We start from the raw sequence: 20238 nt of genomic DNA, 5'->3' as shown, positions 1-20238 counted from the left end.
GAACCCAAAGGTCCGATGTGACCGATTTTTTGTAGAAAATAGGTAAGCCGACCCCCCACAGGACCCGCATGATCCAGAATGGGGGATCTAGGGCTGCTTTGCTGAGGTTGGAGGGGGGTGGGAAGAGGAGGAAGCTTGACGTCCTCAAGGACGAGCTCTTTGTCTGCCCCTGTACGATCTGTACAGCGGATTTTGCTGTTGCTGCTGCTGTTGCGGCTGCTTGTAAGCTCGAAAGGAGGACCTTCCAAATCCCCCATACCTTTAATCCACAGTTCCTCTGGACTGTAGACACAAAGACTTGGCTGTTGCTCTGCTATCTTTGAATCTTTACAACGCAGCATCATCCTTTTTCCCAAAAAGGCCCGAGCCATCAAAAAGCAGATCCACTAAGGCAGCCTGGACATCAGCAGAGAATTCTGAAGTCTTCAGCCAAGCTGCTCTTCTGGTGGCAATAGAAGACCCCATGACTCTCGCCACAGAGTCAGCTGTGTCCAAACCACTCTAGATGACTTGTCGAGCAGCAGCTTGTGTATCTACAAGCACCTCATCAAAGTTCTGCCTGTCCTCCTCTGGAATTTTAGGGGCCAACTGTTTAACAGAATCCATCAGAGCATGGATGTAACGCCCTAAGAGGCATGTGGCGTTCGTTGCTTTGAGAGCAATGCTCGCTGAAGAAAAACGTTCTTTGAGGATTGGTCTAGTTTTTTAGATTCTTTGTCTCCAGGCACCTTAGGGAAAGCACCTGCAGATTTTTGGAGCAGGCTGCCTGTACCACCAAGTTCTCCGGTAAAGGATGAGAAGATAAAAAGTTTGGGTCTCCACGAGCCACCCTATATCCTCTAGCAACAGCTTTCGAAACCGCTGGAGCCGTGAGAGGCCTACGCCACACTTCCAAGATTGGCTCTGTCAGTGCTTCATTAAAAGGAAGCATAGGCTCCACCACTGAAGATGGAGAGTGGAGGACTTCTGTTAATATATTTGACTTGTACTCCGCAGTAGGCAGATTTAAATTCAACAGTTCTGCTGCCTTCTTGATGACCACATGATACGTCCCCACATCTTTTGAAGGGGCATCTGGGACAGAGGATAACTCCAAATCCGGAGACAGTTCCAATCCACTAGCCTCCCTTAGGTCACCAAAGAAATCTTCAGATTCCTGCAGCTCACCTTCTTCCATCTCCACTTCTCTGTACCTCTGTTCCTCTAGAAGTCGCTTAGCCTCACATCTCGACCTCTCCTTCGGGAACGGCATCGGCGGATCCGCAATCGACTCCGATGGAGCCGAAGGTTCAGGCCGCTGTGCTCGAGGTTGAACAGGAACCGGCGCCGAAGGAATCGGCGTCGAAAACCTCGGCGGCGCCGAGAGATGCCAAGGCGGTGTCGGAGCCGGCATAAATGGCATGAACCGCGCCGGAGCATACGTCTGGGGGACTCCCAGATTAAAGGCCATCGGACCCATGGGGCCAACCGGTGCTCCAGAGGGGTACATGGCTCTTGTGAAGACACCATACATAGCATTTAAATACTGTGTAGGGTCTTGTCCCGGACCCGGAAATGGAGGGTATGAACCCACAGGCTGCTCCCGAGGAGGCACCGGATTCGTGTTGACTTGTTCCTCGGGTTGGTGAACCGGAATTGTCGAAACCTCAGGCAAAGGAGCTTCTTCCTCCTTTCGGGTTGGTGTTCGAGACAGCGCCGGAGAGGCATTAGACTCCAGAGCCGGTGACTGCTCCGGCGACTCCATGGGCGAAGACTCACCTTCCGAATTCAGAACAACTGGAGAAGGAGATACATCATCCTTACGATGTCTTCTAACCAGCGACTTCGGCCTCGAATCCGAATCCTTCCAAGAATGGTGTCAAGATCCGAGCTTCCTCTTCTTATGCTTCTTTTTTGTCGACCTGGAAGCATGCCCCGATGACTACCTCGAAGGCGACCTCGAACGGGACCTCGACCTCCTTGAACGCGACTTCGAGCTCTTCCTGTCCTTTTTACCCTTCATCTTAGCAACCAGAAGCTTCACCTCTCTTTCACAAAGGGCCTTGGGGTTCATCTTCTTTCAGCATGGACACCCTTGAACATCATGGTCTGAGAACAGGCACCATACGCAATCTTCATGCGGGTTCCGTGATCAACATCATTCTCCCACATTCTCCGCATGGCTTGAATCCGGTCTTCTTCGAGGACATCTCGACAGGAGACAAAGAAACAAGAAAACACTGAAAGTAACAAACAGTAACAGAGTTACTCAATAGCTACAGACGATCCCTCGAAAACCGTTAGCGTCGACGACGCAGAAAAAAGGGAACTGATGTCATCACGCCAACTGAGTCCTATTATGGAGTCAGTGACGTCTGCGGAGCCGCGCACGTGAAGCCGTGCGTTCTGTGACGTCATCCACGTTGGCGTGAAGAGCTACAAAAGAATTTTGTTGCTGACGCAGGGGGATATTCACAAGGTGAGGAATCCAATGGCAGATGTATCCATCAGAAAGATTACTTGTAAAGCTCACTACTTACCCATGAGGGTCTCAAGGTGCTGAGGGAAGGGGGTGCTGCTACTGCTTGAAGAGCCAGGTCTTGAGGAGTCTTCTGAAGGCGAGTAGGTCTTGGGTCTGCTGTAGGTGGGTAGGGAGGGTGTTCCCGGTCTTGGCGGCGAGGTAGGAGAAGGATCTGCCGCCGGAGGTTATTCGTTGGATGCGGGGGACAGCGGCGAGGGCGAGGTTGGCGGAGCGGAGCTTGCGTGAGCGGGTGTAGAAGCTGAGTCTACTGTTCAGGTAGGCTGGTCCGGCGTTGTGGAGTGCTCTGTGTGCGTGGGTGAGGAGCTTGAAGGTGATCCTTTTGTCGACGGGGAGCCAGTGTAGGTCTTTTAGGTGGGGGATGATGTGGCTGTGGCGGGGGACGTTGACTGTCAGTCGAGCGGAGGCGTTTTGGATGCGTTGTAGTCGTCGTAGGTGTGTAGCTGGGATTCCTGCGTAGAGTGCGTTGCCGTAGTCCAGTCTGCTGCTGACGAGGGCCTGTGTCACCGTTCTTCTTGTTTCGGTGGGGATCCACTTGTAGATCCTGCGGAGGGTGTTGTAGCAGGAGGAGGAGATGGCGTTGATCTGTTTAGACATGGAGAGGGAGGAGTCGAGGATGAATCCTAGGTTGCGTGCATGGTCGGTGGGTGTTGGTGCTGTTCCCAGTGTGGTCGGCCACCAGGAGTCGTCCCAGGCTGAGGGAGTGGGTCCGAGGAGGAGTACCTCCGTCTTGTCTGAATTCAGCTTCAGCGGCTGTTCCTCATCCAATCGGCGATGGCCTTCATTCCCTCGTGGAGTTTGGTTTTGGTGGTGTGCGGGTCCTTGGTGAGGGAGAGGATGAGCTGGGTGTCTTCGGCGTAGGAGATGATGTTGAGGTTGTGTTGGCGGGCCACTTGTGCGAGGGGGGCCATGTAGACGTTGAAAAGCATCAGGCTGAGGGATCAGCCCAGGGGGACGCCACAGAAGATGTCTGTGGCCTCGGATCGGAAGGGCGGGAGGCGGACGCTCTAGGTTCTGCCGGAGAGGAAGGACGTGGTCCAGTCAAGGGCCTTCTCTTGGATTCCGGCTTCTAGGAGGCGTGTCTTTAGTATTAAATCTTTTTATTGAGTGGAAAATAAGCGCAATGCACCTCTCAAAATCATCAGCGCCGGCCCCGAGGGGAGGCGGTCTAGGCCAGAGTCACTGCTTATACCCAACATGCCGTTACAGAGCCTACTTGGTTAACACAGCAAGCCGCCTACAACCCAGTCGGGCCGGCCGCGTCAAAAGAGGTGCCATAGAGGTGCAAGCAGAGCCAATAATAATGCGAGAATTAACAGGAATCCCCAACTCAGGACAAAGCAACCCCTGGGGTCCCCCTCCTCCCGCTCCCTCCCCTCTCCTTGCCCATTAGTTAAGCATGGGGTAACAAGTCATCACTGTCTCTCTACAAGCCAGTCGGTGCCGCACGCGTCGGGCCTCTGTGTTTGTGTGTGTGGGACTTGGGCTCCGGGATGGGGTATCTGCAAGTCGCAGCAGCCGCAGGTATCGGGGGCAGCTCACTTCCCTAAATTCCCCAGTCAGTAGGGTGAGGAAGGGTTGCCATAGTGCTGCAAAGTCCGCCCCCCTCCCTGCTGCGGCCAACGACAGTTTCTCCATTCCCAGAATCGCCCATAGACGATGCAGCCAACCTAGTTGCTGCGGGGCCTGGACCGCCCGCCAGTGGGCTACTATATTCTGAACTGCCGCCCCCAGCGCCAGTGCGATCAGTTTCCCTCGCCAGGATTTCAGGGGGTACATAAGAGCGTTAGGGAGGCCCAGTATAATGTAGGCCGGGAATCGAGGTAGTTGCGTGTCTAGGTGCGAGTCAATTAGGTCCAGAATGGGCGTCCAGTACGGACGGAGTCTGTCACAGCCCCACAATAAATGTTCCAACGTCCCCAGTTCCCCGCAGCCCCTCCAGCAGCGGTCGCTAACCTGGGGATCCCACCGATGCAGCCTCTCGGGTGTATGATACCAGTATGTGGCGACTTTGGTCATTGTCTCAGTGAGACCCGCGAGATGTGCCGAATGTCTGGCCCTGTAGTAAACCCCTTCCCATTCCTTCAATGTGAGTTGGCACCCCAGGTCCCTCTCCCATCTAGCCCTTCCTGCATTGTATGTGTGAATGTTGGTGAGTAGTAACTGCTGGTAGAGATCTGAGATAAATTTTTTGTCCGATGTGCGGGTCAGTAGCCACCTCTCGTAGGGTGTGAGATGTCGTTGGGCGCCTGGCTGGATCGAGGGGTGAAGGGCCCAGTGTCGCACCTGCAGATACTGTAAGCGGTCCGTCTCGGCAATGCCATAGTCCTCTTTCACTTTGTGGAACGGCAGGATACCCTTGAGGTCAAACATGTGGCCCACATTTCTGCAGGGGGGCGCCCTCCATGCCGCATATGCCCTAGCGTCCAAGCCCGGTGTGAAATCCGGGTTATCGAAGAGTGGCGTCATCGGCGATGGAAAGGAGGTCAGCTCTTTAGCCACGGCCACTCTGTCCCACGCCCTGAGGACTGTGCTCGTGATATATGAGGCATACAGGTTGGGGGGTCTGTGGCACCGTGGGAGGAATGGGATACCTTGCAGTGGGCGGCCGGTTACTGCCTGGTCCTGAAAGAGCCAGTGTTTACCCGACTCTAGTTGATGCCACTCCACCAGCGTGCGCAGTTGTGTCGCTTGAAAGTATAACATGAGGTCGGGTATGCCAACTCCCCCGTGGTCAGGGGGCAGGGTAGCAATTGTGTGCTTGAACCGCGGATGTCGGCAATTCCAAATAAACCGTGTCAATTCCGATTGGGTCTTCTGAAGCCACCCAATCGGCGGCCGCAAGGGAAGCGTCTGGAATAGGTATAGAATCTGGGGCAGCAGCGTCATTTTAACAGCCGCGATCCGGCCGAGCCAGGACAGCGTGAGTGGTTTCCAACGCCGTAGCTGCTCTCGAATTTTCTTTGTTAGAGTCGCGTAGTTGGTCTCCGCGGTGTTCTGCACCGTCGGGGCCAGGAGAACGCCCAAATAGGAAATGGAGGTGGCAGACCACTGCACTTTGAACTCCGCCTTGATCTCCACCAGAGTGTCTGGGGACAGTGAGACATTCAAAGCCTCCGATTTCGCCTCATTTATCTTAAAACCCGATGCCAGCGCGAAGGCGTGGAGTTCCACAAAGAGCGCCCGCATTGACTGCATCGGATCAGTGAGGGACAACAGTATGTCGTCTGCGTATAAACTGATTTTGTGCGTATCTCCGCCGAAGGGAATGCCCGAGATGAGTTCATGGTGCCGCACTCTCTGCGCCATCGGCTCCATATAGAGTGCGAACAGGAGGGGGGAAAGTGGGCAACCCTGCCGGGTGTCTCTGCCAATGTCAAATCTTGGGGGAGTATGGCCATTAACACGCACTGCAGCATTGGGTCGGCGGTAGCAGTTGAATATCCGGTGGCGGAGGGTTTCCCCGAACCCAAAGTGCCGCAGTACCTGGTCAAGATAAGGCCAGGGGTCCGCCTTGGGCTTCTTGAGGAGGGCGTTGATTTTGGCGTGTTTCCAGCTTTCCGGGAATGTCGCTGTTTCGAAGGAGATGTTGATGACCTTCCGTAGTTAGGGTGCGATGGCAGCATCTGCTTTGTTGAATACGTGGTGTGGGCATGGGTCTGACGGAGATCCTGAGTGGATGGAGTTCATGACCTTTTGTGTCTCGTCGTCGTTGGACCAGGAGGTCAGGCAGTTGGCGCTAGTGGTGTTCACAGAGGAGGTGGGGTCTGGCGTAGTCGGGGCGGTCATGGTGTAGAAGCGGTCATGGATGTCAGCGATCTTGCGGTGGAAGAAGATGGCTAGTGAGTTGCACAGTTCTTGTGAGGGCGGTATGTCGTTGGCGCTGGAGTTCCTTTACGATGCTGAAGAGCTCTTTGCTGTCGTGTGCGTTGTTATCCAGGCGGTCTTTGAAAGAGGATCTCTTGGCTAATCTGATGAGGTGGTGATGTCTGCTGGGGCGTCCTTGTGGGCTGTGTGGTTGTCCGGAGTGCGTTCGTGGAGCCATATCTTCTCCAGTTTCCGGCATGCACGTTTGGAGATCTGCAGCTCATCAGTGAACCAGGTGGCTCTCTTGCTGGCGTGGTTGTTGGAGGGTTTCTTTAGTGGGGCAAGGGTGTTCGCGCAGTTGTCAATCCACTGTCTGAGGTTGCGGGCTGCGGTGTCTGGGTTGGTGGGGTCGGTGGGTGGGTTTTGGGCAAGGGTGGGTATCAGCTGGTCTTCTGTGACTTTGCTCCAGCAGCGGCGAGGTAGCTGTTGGGTGCGGTGGTGCATGGTTGGTTTATTGAAGGTAAAATGGATGCATCAGTGGTCGGTCCAGTGGAGTTCGGTGGTGTGGTCGAAGGTGACGTGGGTGCCTGTGGAGAAGACGGGGTACAGCATGTGGCCAGCGGCGTGGGTGGGTGCGGTGACGAGTTGTCTGAGGCCGCGGTTGGCGATCAGGGTGGTGGAGTTGTTGTTGTTCTCGAGGTGGAAATTCAGGTCCCGGAAGAGGATGTGGTCTGTGGAGGGGAGTGCGTGGGTGCTGGCAAGGTCAGCGATGGAGTCGCTGAATTGAGCTCGGGGTCCGGGGGGTCTGTAGATGAGTGCTCCTCCGAGGGTGGTGTTGGGGTCGGTGTGGATCCGCTAGTGCAGGTGTTCAGCGGTGTTGAGGGTGTTGTCTGCATGGGTGGAGACCTTGAGGGTGGACTTGTGGACGATGGCGATTCCTCCTCCTGTTCCTCTGGTTCCTGCAGTCCTTCCAGAAGCTACTTCGTGGCCAATGAGTAGTAGATCTTGATGCAGATCATGATCCAGTGGGAGCTTGTTCTCTTCTGCGGGGCCTTGCTTTTTTTCCCTTCAGCGAATCCCAAAAAGTGCTGAATGTCCTCCCGGTGTTATCTGGTGGTTATCTGATCTTTTGAGGTCCAATCAATAGTCTTTCCTCAGCCTTAGAGGGGTGAGGCTGAGCAATGAACATTAGTAGGGTGATGGTTTGACTCATGTGGAACACCGTCATACCTTGAGCAAAAAGGATATTTGCGTTGGAGAAACGGTTTACCTGGGAAGAATGTGGTGTATGGCGATGGAAGCAGAAAGTCTGCAGCTATTTCACTCGCTGCATCGATGTTATAGTGATGAGGAACACTGTCTGGAAGGTAAGAACGTGCAGAGACAGCTGTGAAGTGGCACAAAGGGAGAGCTCATCAAAACATGGGATGAACAGTTTAAGGTCCCAATGTGGCATAACAAAGGGAGAGGGAGGAAACCAGTGTTGTAGGTCTTTTAAGAAACAGATCACAATCCGTCACATAAACAATGAGGGCTGGTCCAGCAACTGTAAAAAGGGTGAAAGAGCCGAAAGGCACCCTTTTACCTTGGCCAAAGCAAAGCCTTACAGGGTGAAAGACAAAAAACAGAACATCTGATAACTTGGCCAGGAGGGGGTCAATTTGGTGTGTGCAGCATCAAACCACAAATTGGTCCCAACAACAGGCATATACAGTTTTAGTCTAGGGACGCATAGCTGCCAAGATAACATAAATCACCTCTAGAGGAAGGTCATAGGTGTTCCACTATTGCAGCTTAATCTCAATGCATCAAGATGGAGATTGCAAAGAACCGGGAGTGGAATTCTGCCCTGTTGCTGCAACAACAGGTCCTCCGGTAGGGGCAGTCTGATCTGAGGACAGATGCTCTGGATCCCATACTACCATTGCCCAATTCAAAGCCACTAGGATAAGTTGGGCCCAGTTGGTCTTCAGAGAAATATACGCAGGAAGGTTTACAGGAGCCCAAAGTTCCACTCTAGGCAGAATTTCCTAGCAAGAGTTGCCTTGGAAATTCCAACCTGCAATAGTGTTGACTTAGCGGGACCTCGGCGGTGGATAAAAGATCAAACCAAGGTCCTCAACATTTGAGTAAGAAAGCTTGCGCCACCTACAGGTGGAACTACCACTTGTGGTCCTCTAGACGTCAATGGCAGAGCTTGTCCACCCTGGATTTTAAACAGCCTGCCGAGTGGTTTATCATCGGGAAAATTCCTTGATGATTTATGCATTTGCAGAAGCGCAGGGGCCTCCTGTCACAGGGTCCGTGACCCCACACCACCTTGTTTGTTGAAGTACCACATGGCAGTGGGGTTGTTTGTTAGCACCTGTACCAGCCTCCCTATGATGGAAGGAAGGTTTTCAACCCCAAACGGATCGCCTGTAACTCTAGAAGGTTCATATGTAGTTGGGACTCCACCTCTCTGTTGTGGCCAAACTAACCCAGGAGTGATGTATCAGTCATCACTGTCGACTCTGGGTGGAGTAGGGAGAAGGGTCTGCCGCTGACCCAATTGGGGTCCATTAACCACATGTACAAGATCTTTCACGATCTCCTCTGAAATCTAGACGTGGTCGGAAAAGTTGTCTGGACATTGGGCCCACTGTGACTTCAGATCCCACTGCAGAGCCAACAGAATCCACCTGGTGTGCTGTACCAGCAGGATGCAGGAGGCCATCAGTCCCAGCACCCTCACAGTAGACCTCACTGAAATCCAGGACAGACGCTAACAGATTGGGGTCACAGAATTAATGTACTGGACTTTCCTTTCCAGGGGAAAAGCACAAAATAGAATCCTGATCAGAATAGCTCAGATGAAGGGGAACGTCAGAGAGGGAGTCAGGTGTGACTTTGGCATGTTGACAATGAACACCAAAGATCACAAGAGGGTGCCATAGTCTGAAGGTGGTTGATGACTGCCTGGGGTGAGGCCGCCATCAACAGCCAATCGTCAAGTTAGAGGAAAACTGGGACCCTTTGCCTCTGAAAGTGTGCTGCTAACACCACCCTCACTTTCATGAGCATCTGAGGGGCACTGGTGAGATAAAAGGGGATAACAGCAGACTGCAAATGCTCCTGTCTCACCACAAACCGCAGGCAGCGCCAACAGGCCTGCAGGAACCCGTCCAATGTAATATTGACATAGGCATCCAGCATGTCTAGTGCTACTATCCAGTCTTCAGGGTCGAGAGCAGACAAGACCTGTACCAGTGTGAGCATCTTGAATTTTACCTTCCGGAGGAAGGCACTGAGAGGGTGCAAGTCTAAAATAGGATGAAGGCCTCTGTCTTTCTGGCACTAGAAAGTAGCGGGACTAACAACCACAACCAACAATGTTTGCACTTCCTGCCGTAAGACAGACAGATGGTCCTCCATCAGTTGATCTGGGAACGGTAGAAGGTGATGCAGAATCGAAATGCAGGGCAAGGTGTATCCCTTCCTGACAGTCTGCAGGACCTACCGATCCTCCGATTGTTCTAGTCGGCCAACCCGGCAAGAATCGGCAGATCCTGCCTCCAACCGAGTCGGTATGCTCCACAAAGGGCCCACTAAAAGGGTTTGGAAAGTGGAGCTGTGAGGGAGAGAAGGGGGTGTAGGGGTAGGGGAGAGAACCATTGCCAGGGCGATGGGCACCAAGGCTGTGGTCGTAAATCTCCTAGACACCTTGCTGGGGCTGAATTGGCAGACGGTAATGGTGCCTTTGCTGAATCTGTGAAAGTAGTGGTAGAGCTGATGCAGTTGGCAAGGCAAGCTTATAAGCTCATCCACTGTACTGTTGCCTTGCTAGCCTTGAACCACTCTAGAGTGGAATCCACCTTGCCCACAAACAGGTCCTGTCAAAGGACATGTTCATGAGGGCTGACTGGACATTGTCCGAAAAGCTGCTGACTGAAGTCAAGCATGGAGGTGAATGGCAATACTGGTGCCAATGGCTCACCCAATGGAATCAGTGGTGTCCAAGCCACAACGAAGTGTGAACTTGGCTGCATCACGACTATCTTGTACAGCTTGAGTGAGGGCAGACTGGAGGTCTTCTGGGATACCTGGGAAGACTTGAGCCTCTGAATCCCCAAACAGTGTGGGAGAAGATACCCAGGAGGCAACTGGCATTCACCGATCTGAGGGCCAACATGGTGGAAGAAAATGCCCTCTTCCTAAAGGTTTTCACATGTTTGGACTTCCTGCCAGGTGGAATAGTCAGAACAGTATTCAGGTTCCTCGGACTTGTGGATTTCTCCACCACCAATCTTTCAGGGTAGAAGTGCGGAGATAAAAAAGCAGGGTCGCCCAGAGCAGGGCGGTGCATCTCGCAAATTGGCCTATGATCATGGGGCCAGAGCAAGGTTTGGCCCAGGCTAATTAGAGGGTATCCGTAAGTGCATCACTGAAGGACAAGAGGGGCTCATTAGATGTTTGCCCTAGCTGGACTTCTTCTTTCCGAATCTGTTCTGATGAAGGAATGCAACACGTGTGAACTTCCTCTTAGAGGTGGCAAGTCAAGTGAGGAAAGCGTAGCTTTGAAAACAGTCGAATGCAGCTTTGGCTGACGGCCTAACATCACCAACACAAAGTTGGAGAGCACAATGGGTGCCTCTTCCTCTGGCGCCGAAGGAGTTGGCATCGGTGGTTAGGCTCATGGACAGCGCATGGAAGAGGCGTCTATATAGGCCCACACATTTGTAGAGCAGAACAGCGTAAGTGCAGAGTCGTACAGCACCATCTACCGGCGCACAGAGGTACTGCTCAATGGTTTAAGGATCCTGTCTGGCTGACGAAGTAACATCACCGACACAAAGATGGAGAGCACAATGGGTGCCTCTTCCTTTGGCGCTGAAGGAGTTGGCATCGGTGTTGAGGCTCTAGCTACTGGCATGGAGGGTAGCGCCGGAGGCGGCACGGGAGCCTGAGGAGGCTTAGTGATGGATTTGGAGGGTCCAACTGTCACTGAGGGCAAACCCACTGGCGGTATTCCAGGTGGGGGACTGTGGACTCCTTGGGGGCCTTTGGCATGCCAGAGAGAGCTGGTATGGATCCAAAGAGTCTGAGCATGGCCTCGAGGAACTCTTCGATCTGCATTTGTGCTGCTGATGACCCGGGAACTCTGTTTGTGCCAGGACAGGCTGTGCGAGGGGCTCTGAGGTTGACTGACTTTGGGAGCGAGATTGAGAAGTATGACAATGCCCTCGCTCCTTCTCAGGAGAATATGAGTGGCAAGAAAAAGCAGAGTTCTGCTTGGATTTTTAAATATTTTTATTCCAACTTACCAGAAGACTTGGAGGTGACAAAAACTGTCCCCGGGAATTATTCCTGTGACTTCTGGAGTGGGAATGAGACCAGTACTGACCCTTCGACTTAGACCAGTCTCATCGTGGAGTCTGCAGAAGCTTGGAGACATGGAATTTCGATTTGCCATCTTGGAGACCTTCTGGTTCATCAATGCGCACTGCAGGGCTTAGAGTTGTGACTCAATCCCAGGCAAACCTGTTTGCAACAGTCCTTACAGAGTTTGAAACCGGTCTTGTGAGGTTACATTTCCCATGTACACTGTAACATTTTAAGTAGGAAAACTGTCTCAAAGAAACAAGAGGTAGCCCTGGATCTGTATCTGGTGTAGAGGAAAGAAAGGAACTGACAGCGCATGGAAGAGGCGCCTATATAGGCACACACATTTCTAGAGCGGAACAGCGTAAGTGCAGAGTTGTACCAGCACACAGAGGTAATGCTCAAAGGTTTATGGATCCAGTCTGATGCCTAGCGAATATTCCAAAGGTGAAGAATCTGCAGCTAGAAGTCTCTTTACCAAGTCTCTAGCAGAATGGAATAGCTTTGTCCTAGTCTGAACATGCTTGTAAAACTAAGGTCAGAAGGCCTGCTAGTGTCATAATCAGCATGGCTTGAGCACAAAACAGTGATCCACAGGCTTCCTCTGCTAAATAAATGGGAGAAAGGCATCTAGAAAATGGTCAGAAAGGAGCCACGTAGTACAGAATTGCTAAGTGAGAGAAGCAGACTGCAATTCACACCAAGCAGTGAAATAAAAGAGAATGGCATAGGTGCGCACCTGCGTGGGGGAAAAGCGTGGATGTTTGCTAAGGACCCATGCATGCAGAGCACAGACTGCACAACGCTTTGGATTCAAATGCTTTGAGAAATAATCTCCCAGACACTTCCCACAATAAATTGAAACGTCATATATTTTTCTGTACAGAAGTATGCAACTACATGAGAAGAGTAATGCAATTTAAAATAAAAAGGTTATATAAAAAATATAGGCTCACCTGTTGCTGCATGTAGGTAAGAACAGCTGCTAGAATAAAGTTTTGCGATGCTAGATCCACAACTGAAAAAAATAGCATATCAAATATAAAGAGTGTAGACTCATTGCCGTAGAAAAGGGCTTCACTAAAAGAATGACTTTCATCTGGAAGAAAGAAAAACAAATATTTAAGTAAATTGATCATATATTTATAGTAGTCTATTTCTAGTTATTATTTTATGTATTGCTTTATATCCATATATCTTGTCTCTATGGACATTGACCACACAAGCCTAATGAAGTTAACGGCTTCCTAATTACATTTTTATATCAAATGGACATATTAGATTGTAAATTAGAACTACTGAATATTAGGGGTGTCACTGAAGCAAACATGACTTAGGACAGAACCTACTTGAATATATCCTTTGGCCTAACATTTGTAAGTGTCAGCCCGACCGGTGCCACCGCTCCAGGCGCTGGCCTCGGTGGCGCCGAGTTTTCACATGTTATGGATTTAAAAGCACATGCTGCAAAGACCGTGTACCATGCAGATCACAAAAGTGCATTTAATGTGGATGGTTCAATGGTTTACATCTTTTGTCAGAGAGATGCTTTTGTTAATAGCAGTTTACAAGTCACAATCCTAACACAGTAGTGAGCTATTAACCCTCATCAAGGGTCTGCATATACACTGCCAGGTACAGGTTAGAGCGTTATGATTTTTTTCCAGTCATTATACTAATGTTGTTAAAAAGGGTTAATTTGGGTAGAAACCCATTCTCATTGGTATAGCGAACTCAAGCAAGAAGTTACGTTTTAAATTCTGAGTTTGTGCTGTTCAAGATCAAGCACTCAAACTATACTCACTACCAGTCCTCTTTATCTTATATAACATTTCCTATGCACTGACTTATGCACGCATGATCCGTTGTCTCTGAATAATGTGTGTGATGCAAAGGGCTCTGAAACCCTACAGTAGCGCTATAAAACAAAACAAATGCATGTGAGAGGAGGACTATGAAGAGGTGCGGGGCTCTCTTGGAGGGTGACAGTGAGGGAATCTGTGGCAAAGGTGGCCATTAGGGGTGCCAACAAACGTTGTCGCACAGGGAGCCATCCGGCTCTTAAGCCGGCCCTGCCCCAAACCCCCGGTTGAGTTTCTCCGTCCCTCCCAGAGAAAGGGGCAGGCTGGAAGAGCTATCCACAGAGAGCTAAAAGCTAAGAAGATATGCTCACCGGCTCAGAGGGGAGGATAGCCAGTGACTAAGAGAGAGGATGGAATGGGACAGAAAGTCTCTCAAAGGCCAGGATCCTTACCTGCCTTCTGCATCCAACGCCTGCCCCTCCCTTCCTCCGAGAGTCACTTTAAGATACATCTATTACAGCCTTAGAGGCTCCTGACAAGGGAATGCTCAATATTTCAAAAACTTTACACACCTCTCCTCGCAGTCGATCCTGCTTAGAGAGTAGCAGTTAGTTGGAGGCGAGTCTATAAAGCTTTAAAATGTACAAGTCCAAGCAAAATCAACAGCTGAATTGCAGCTGACTGGTCACACAACATTGATGGGTATATAAAAGATTGTTTACGGTCTGAATGGAAATTGTTACTTACTTTGTAACCCTTTGTATCGATTAGCGACGCAGAGAACCTTTTACATCTGTAGCATGTGTAGCTGTAGATATCAATAGTTTCTTCCGAAAGTTGAGGATAGAGAGCAGATGATGCAAATGCGTTTTTAGGACAGTGTAGCTAACCAAAGCCTGTTGACAGGCTACAATATCCACACAGTCGTGCTCAATGAATGTGTGTGGAATTGAAAAAGTGGCACCCTTGCCAATATAAGCTATGGGGATGTTACCCAGGAAATTCAAAACAGCATCCTTTTTAGGTCGAGCCTGGAATTAGAATCCGAAGGATGCGTCCAGGTGGAGACTTCTAGCTAGCTGACTCGGGGGAATGAAGGACAAGAAAGTGCCACGCGCTTCTCTTCGGCTGGATTTAACTGCGTGCACGCGCACCCACATTCACGCATGCGCACAGCCACACGCATACACAGCCACACGCATACACAGGCACCCCCCCCCCCGTCGCACCTACACACACACCCCCTCCCCCCCCACAGTCACACACACACGCGCATACACACAGACTCCAAGACACATACACACACGCACGCTCATACACATACACAGCCCCCCGCCGCCCCCCGCCCTCGCAGCTCAGCATCAAGGCGAAGCCCCACTCACCGGCTTCCTTGGTGCGGCGGCTCTCCTCATCGGCAGCTGCAGGGCCCGGCAGCAGGACTCTTCCTCCCTCCTTCGGCACCGGGGCGCAGGGTAGGCTCCTGCCTGCTCCGGTGCTCCAAACAGCCGCGGCTCTTCCATGGGAGGCGGGGTAGGCTCCCGCCCTCCTACTTCCTGTTTCCGGTTGTCCCGCCCGGCCTGCTTGACTTCCTGGTCGCAGGCCGGCGGCGATGTTCCGTTTGTACCGGGCTCAGGCCCGCACCATCGCGCTGCCTGCTGCAGCTTGTCTCAGATGAGTGACAGCCCATGTCTTCCACTGGAACCGGGTTCGGAACGAGAATGTCCTATTTAGAGGTACTCTGCAGCGATTCCGTGTTGTAGTGCGCACCGGGCAACGGTCGGACATGACGTAAACCACCAAAGGGGTTTTCTTGAACAGAAGGACGCACGTCTTTGGGTGCTAACCACGCAGCACAGGACCAGTGAACAGTCCATCCATAACACGACATGCAAGAAGCTCGCTTCAGACCACCCAGCATTTTCTAAGGCATATCCCTGGCGTGGCTTCTAGGCGTCCATTAGGCATGTGCCAATGACGGCTGAGGACACCGACTGATAAAGGAATCACTTGCGTGTGTGACACAATATCATTCGGCTCGTTTGGGTAAAGTCCATGGTCCACCGCAAAGCAGACTGGAGAACTGTCGTAGTCAAGCTTGTCACATGTGGAGGGGAACGACCTACACGAAAGTACATTCCGCATCCCCGCTCTCCTCGCATTAGTTGCGCAGGTGTATTCCAGAACTTTTCACTGGGCTGCTTTTGGCGCACACAGCTTTCTCCAGCCTTACCAAATGAAATGAAGCGCGGAGGGTGGAGGAATACCTTCTATTTCATTCCAATGCCTTGTACATTCATGCATGCGTCTGGTCGGATCACCGGATAGTGATTAGGGTAACACACGGACATCACAGACCCACCCGCTGGAGCTGACCCCGGAAAGGGTCCATACCGCGCCTGGCTGTGGATACGCACCCGGTACACAGAGCCTGGCCCTGTGCAGCCACAACTCCCTCCAACGAAGACTCGCTGCCCAGTGTCATTGTAATGTATCTCAGAGGAGCAAAGCCAGACACCGCCCCCACCCAGCATATACAATGGCGGGGGTAGGGGGTATCAACTGCCTTCCTATGGTTTTCTTATTATTAGTAATGAGATACATCGTTATTTAATTGACAAAGGAAGAATTGTGGGACAGCTGAATATAATACATTGTGTGGAAGGTGTGGCGCAGTCCAAGGTGAGGCCTGGCAGGGATTCCCTGGGTGCTGGTGCCGCTGGTGTACCCCGTCTCAGAGGGCATGCTCTGGGCGCAGCAGGGCCTTGTGTTGAAGTGAAAAATATAATTAGTGGCGAGCTTCGAGCTGCCTGACCCTCTCTGAAGGAGGGAGTCCGAGGAGGACCGTTTCCCGGGAGACTATAAACGCACGTGGGACACAAATCCCTCACAATCCCTAGCAGCGAATGCAGAGTGCTTGAGTGGGCGGAGCCCAGCCCAGCTCTGGACACTTCACTACTACCTGAAATGAAGAAAGTGCAAATTCATAGGACCAGACGAACCTTTTAACATAGTCCAAACTAGTCTCAGTTGAGGAAAGGATCGGACATACAGGAACATCTCTGGCAGCCAGGGTTGACCCTCACCCCTGTACCCTCACCCCTTCACCAATAACAGGGGAATACGTGTCACACACTATAAGAAGCAGTGCTTAATTTGTAGCAGAATGAGTGCCAGTCCACAAAGCGCTGCTGAGAAACAAGTGGCCAGTGTTTTTAAACACCGGCGCACCGAATACCAAGGCTGCCTAGTCTTGAATCAATCTCATGGCTGTTCCATTTAGAATCAGACACTTTCTGCCTCTTTATCTCAGTGGTGCAGGTTCCTGCATTCCCTGTGTGCTGTTTATTTCTGTCTTTCTCTTTCTCCTTTTCATTTTTTGTTTTTCCCTCTCTTGCTCACACTTAATGTCTGATGACAAAAAATAAGTCCTAATCACAACAAGCATTGGCATAGCCTATAGGTCTCGCTTCTGCTGCAGCTTGCCACGGCCCCTGTGCTGTCAGCTGAGCTACCTGCCTTCCGCCTCTGCACTCAATCATTGCGCCGGGGTACAGACAGCTACTGGACGGCCCCGCCGAGCAGCCCTTAAGCCCTGAAGTTCCACCGCGTCGTCTGCAGTACAGGGCTGACGGATTCAGGGTCTGGGTGAACTGTTATACAAGATTGGGTGGAGGAGAACAGGTTTGTCACAATAAAATTCCAATTGGGAAGGTAAGGGCTGAAGAAGGGTTTCTGGCGAAGGCTCTGTAAGTAAAACAAAGAAGCTGCCAATTCCAGGGTGTCCGATTGTGGGAAAATTCATCAGGGAATCCCAAAAAGTAAATCCAAAATGGAGGATATTACGTGCGGGCATTGCGCTCTGTCTCAGCCAGACACTCACGTACCAGCGCCCGGGCGTGGACGATGCCTCGCTTTAGCCTCTCCATGGCACTCTTGCTGCCGGCGTATGTTGGCCTGATTTCTTTGCCCATCTCCTCTATCACAGACAGCAGGTCAGAGTATGTGCTCTGGGAGGCCTGAGACCCAGGTGGCTTCATCGCCTGCATGTACCCCATGGATGGTGGTCCGAAGTCATTGAAGAGTGGTCGAAAGGGAGCAGAGGTTCCACCTAGTGACCCAGACGGTGAAGGCACACTCACACTGGAAACTTGTGGGACAGGCGTTCCAGGACCAGAGTTGTTGCTGCTCCCCGTCGTGGCTGTCGTGCTGCTGACTGTGGTCGGTGCTGGGGCGATGGGCTTGTAGGACATCCCCAGAGTCCCAATTAACGTGGTGAAGGTCGCCGCCAGCGCCAGCCTGGCTTCTGTGATAGACTGTCCTATTAAATAAATATGCCCCCCAAAGGAGAGCCAATTCTGAATTACGTTAAAAACTGATTTATTCTTCTGTTGTGCTCAGTCGGTATAATGAATTGCTTCCTTCTGACAGGTGGCAGGGTTGAGCTTTGTTATGATTGGAGGATTAGCAGAAGAACCAACGAATTCTTTGTCGAAGTAATATAAAACCGGAGTTTCTGGTTGCAGGCTGACTTGAGTCCCTCGGCCCCATCTTCTACGGTGACCACCCGTCCGTTACAGACACGGACCGCCCGTGCACTCGGTCGTCTGTAGTAGTCATCTCGAGTCGCCTATAGTTGAAGCCTTCTTAGGAGTTCAAATACTGCGCAGCGGGAGGAGCAGCTGAGTGCCCAGCTGGCTGAGGTACATCATACACTTTGCGCTTGGAGCACCGCCATAATCTACCAAGCGGCTCTGATCCTCACTTGAAAGGCTGTTTTGATGAGAGAGGGACCGGTATGAGGGCTGATAGAGCCAGAAGTAAGTGACCAATGTGAAGCTGGAGGTGTCGTAAAGTGGGGGGCTCCCCTACTGAGGTTGGGTCAGAGGGAGGGGCAGCAAAGGTGAGACAATTAAAACGAGACAACCTGGGGCAGCATACAGGCTTGTAGGGCTGCGGGGGAATACCAAAGTGCTCTGTGGAAATGCACCAAGAAATAGGCATAACCTCCTAATGAGCACGCTAAAGCTGCGTGGGGCCTGGGAGCACTGAAGTTAAAGCCTCCTGAAGGTGCCCCTGCAAGGCATGTATATAAATTACCTGCAGTTTCCTGACAGCACCGTTCCCCATTTGTGTGTGTTAGTTATTGTCTGTATATGCTTTTATTATTAGTTTGAAATCCTTCACTCCTTCAAGGTGCTCATTTTTATACAAACAAAACTTAACTACTGCATAAAAAAAAACATTGCCATTTACAATACTAAAAGCTCAAACTTTTCTAATGTGAGACCTATCGCATTGCAAATGCTTGTTGAGTGTGGAATGGGCCCTACAGTAAATGGGGAGTGTCCGCTTAGTTTTTAGCGTCGTAAGTTTGGAGGCACGTGGCAATCTCTTTAGCAATGCCCAATTTAGAGATGGGGTGGGCCATGTAGAGTCTGGCAGAGGGTACAAAAGGATGATTTGAGTTGTGAAGAGTTAGTTCTATCAATGTAATATATGAGTGCCCTGTAAACATCTAGGGGTTGAAGCTTCCTTTCCGCTACAGACTCTAGTTTTGGGACGAAGACTCGCTGCTCAATGGTTTGGTTCATGTGAACAGGTAAAACAACCCTTGGCAGAAACTCAGGGTTGGTTCAAAGGACTAACCTATCCTTTGGAATCTGAAGAAAATGTTACTTACCTGTGGTAACAATCTTTCTGCTGGATGCTCTGTCTGCCAACAGAATTTTCACCTCTAGAACAAACCCCATGCATCAGACTGGATCCGGAAAACTTCAAAGTAATGAGTTCGAGGGCAGAGGGCACTGGACCTGGTTGAAGCCGGAAGTGAAATCAGGCAACCCCACTGAGGCCATAAAGTGCCTGCCCAGCAATGTCAGTTTCCTTTAATTTTTTACAAACCTTTGAAGCGAGAGGGCGGATTGACAATGATGAAGGATTGCATTACCAAAATATTGCAACAGGAAATCTTATTAACTTTCCCTATAACTCATTCATCAAACGGGGAGGGAGTGGGGTTGGTGAGGAATCTTTAGGTAGGTAGAGTATTCACAACGAGAAAGATAGTTACCACAGGCAAGTAACTTTTTCTTTTTTATGGCTACTTCTACTTGCAGATTCCTCACCTACAAAACAGATTTCACAGCAAAACCCTGCCTAGGAGGAGGTTTGATGTATGGTTAGGAAAGCAAATCCTGCAAGACAGACCTGAAAGTGTCCATCCCTGTGCACCTCCGCATCCAGTCACTAATGCTTAGCAAAGTTGCCCACGTTGCCACCTTACAGACCTCTGCAATCGGAACAACTTAACCGAGGACAGACGTGATGAACTTAGCCCTTGTGGAATAGGCTCTGATCCTCTCAGAAGGCTTTTTTGGCTAAGGCTTAGCTGGTCTTGATGCTTAATGAGACCGAGTTCTCTTCTATCCTGCCTCACTTTTTTTGGCACCACAGTAGCGACAGAGAGCTAGTCATTTGACAGAATATCCTTGGTGCCGTCCAGATAGTAGCTAAGTGCCTGCCTAAGATACAACAAATGAAAACATTCCTTCTCTTTCATAGGCTGACGCGGAGGGTAGAAGGTTGGAAAAGTATTGGGCAAAATGGAAAGGAGTAACCACTAATGGTGGAAAGCAGCCCGGTTCACAACCCTAACTTATCTGGAAAAAAGGTAGAGAAAAGAGGGCAACAGGGGGGGCGTGGCTTGGACGCCGATCGGGATGGCGGCGTGAGCTCGCAGCTCCGCGCGGA

The 20238-nt window shown here is 51.1% G+C and overlaps 1 protein-coding gene and 1 pseudogene across 2 annotated transcripts in view; both read right to left on the bottom strand.

Moving 5' to 3' along the window:
• TMEM67 (transmembrane protein 67) overlaps positions 1 to 20238 on the bottom strand; it is a 1133211-nt gene that overhangs the window by 14696 nt on the left and 1098277 nt on the right. For both annotated transcript variants that reach the window (XM_086965990.1, XM_086965991.1), the window contains one exon: positions 12643 to 12785. In XM_086965990.1, the coding sequence (XP_086822116.1) occupies positions 12643 to 12785 (143 nt within the window). The remainder of the gene's footprint in view (positions 1 to 12642; positions 12786 to 20238) is intronic.
• LOC147724443 (cyclin-dependent kinase 2-associated protein 2 pseudogene) lies at positions 17114 to 17755 on the bottom strand (annotated as a pseudogene).

The sequence above is a fragment of the Lissotriton vulgaris genome, chromosome 4_1, assembly GCF_964263255.1.
Source record: "Lissotriton vulgaris chromosome 4_1, aLisVul1.2, whole genome shotgun sequence".
Taxonomy (NCBI): Eukaryota; Metazoa; Chordata; class Amphibia; order Caudata; family Salamandridae; genus Lissotriton; species Lissotriton vulgaris.
Note: the sequence above shows the minus strand (reverse complement) of the source record. Positions and strands in the feature narration are given on the sequence as shown.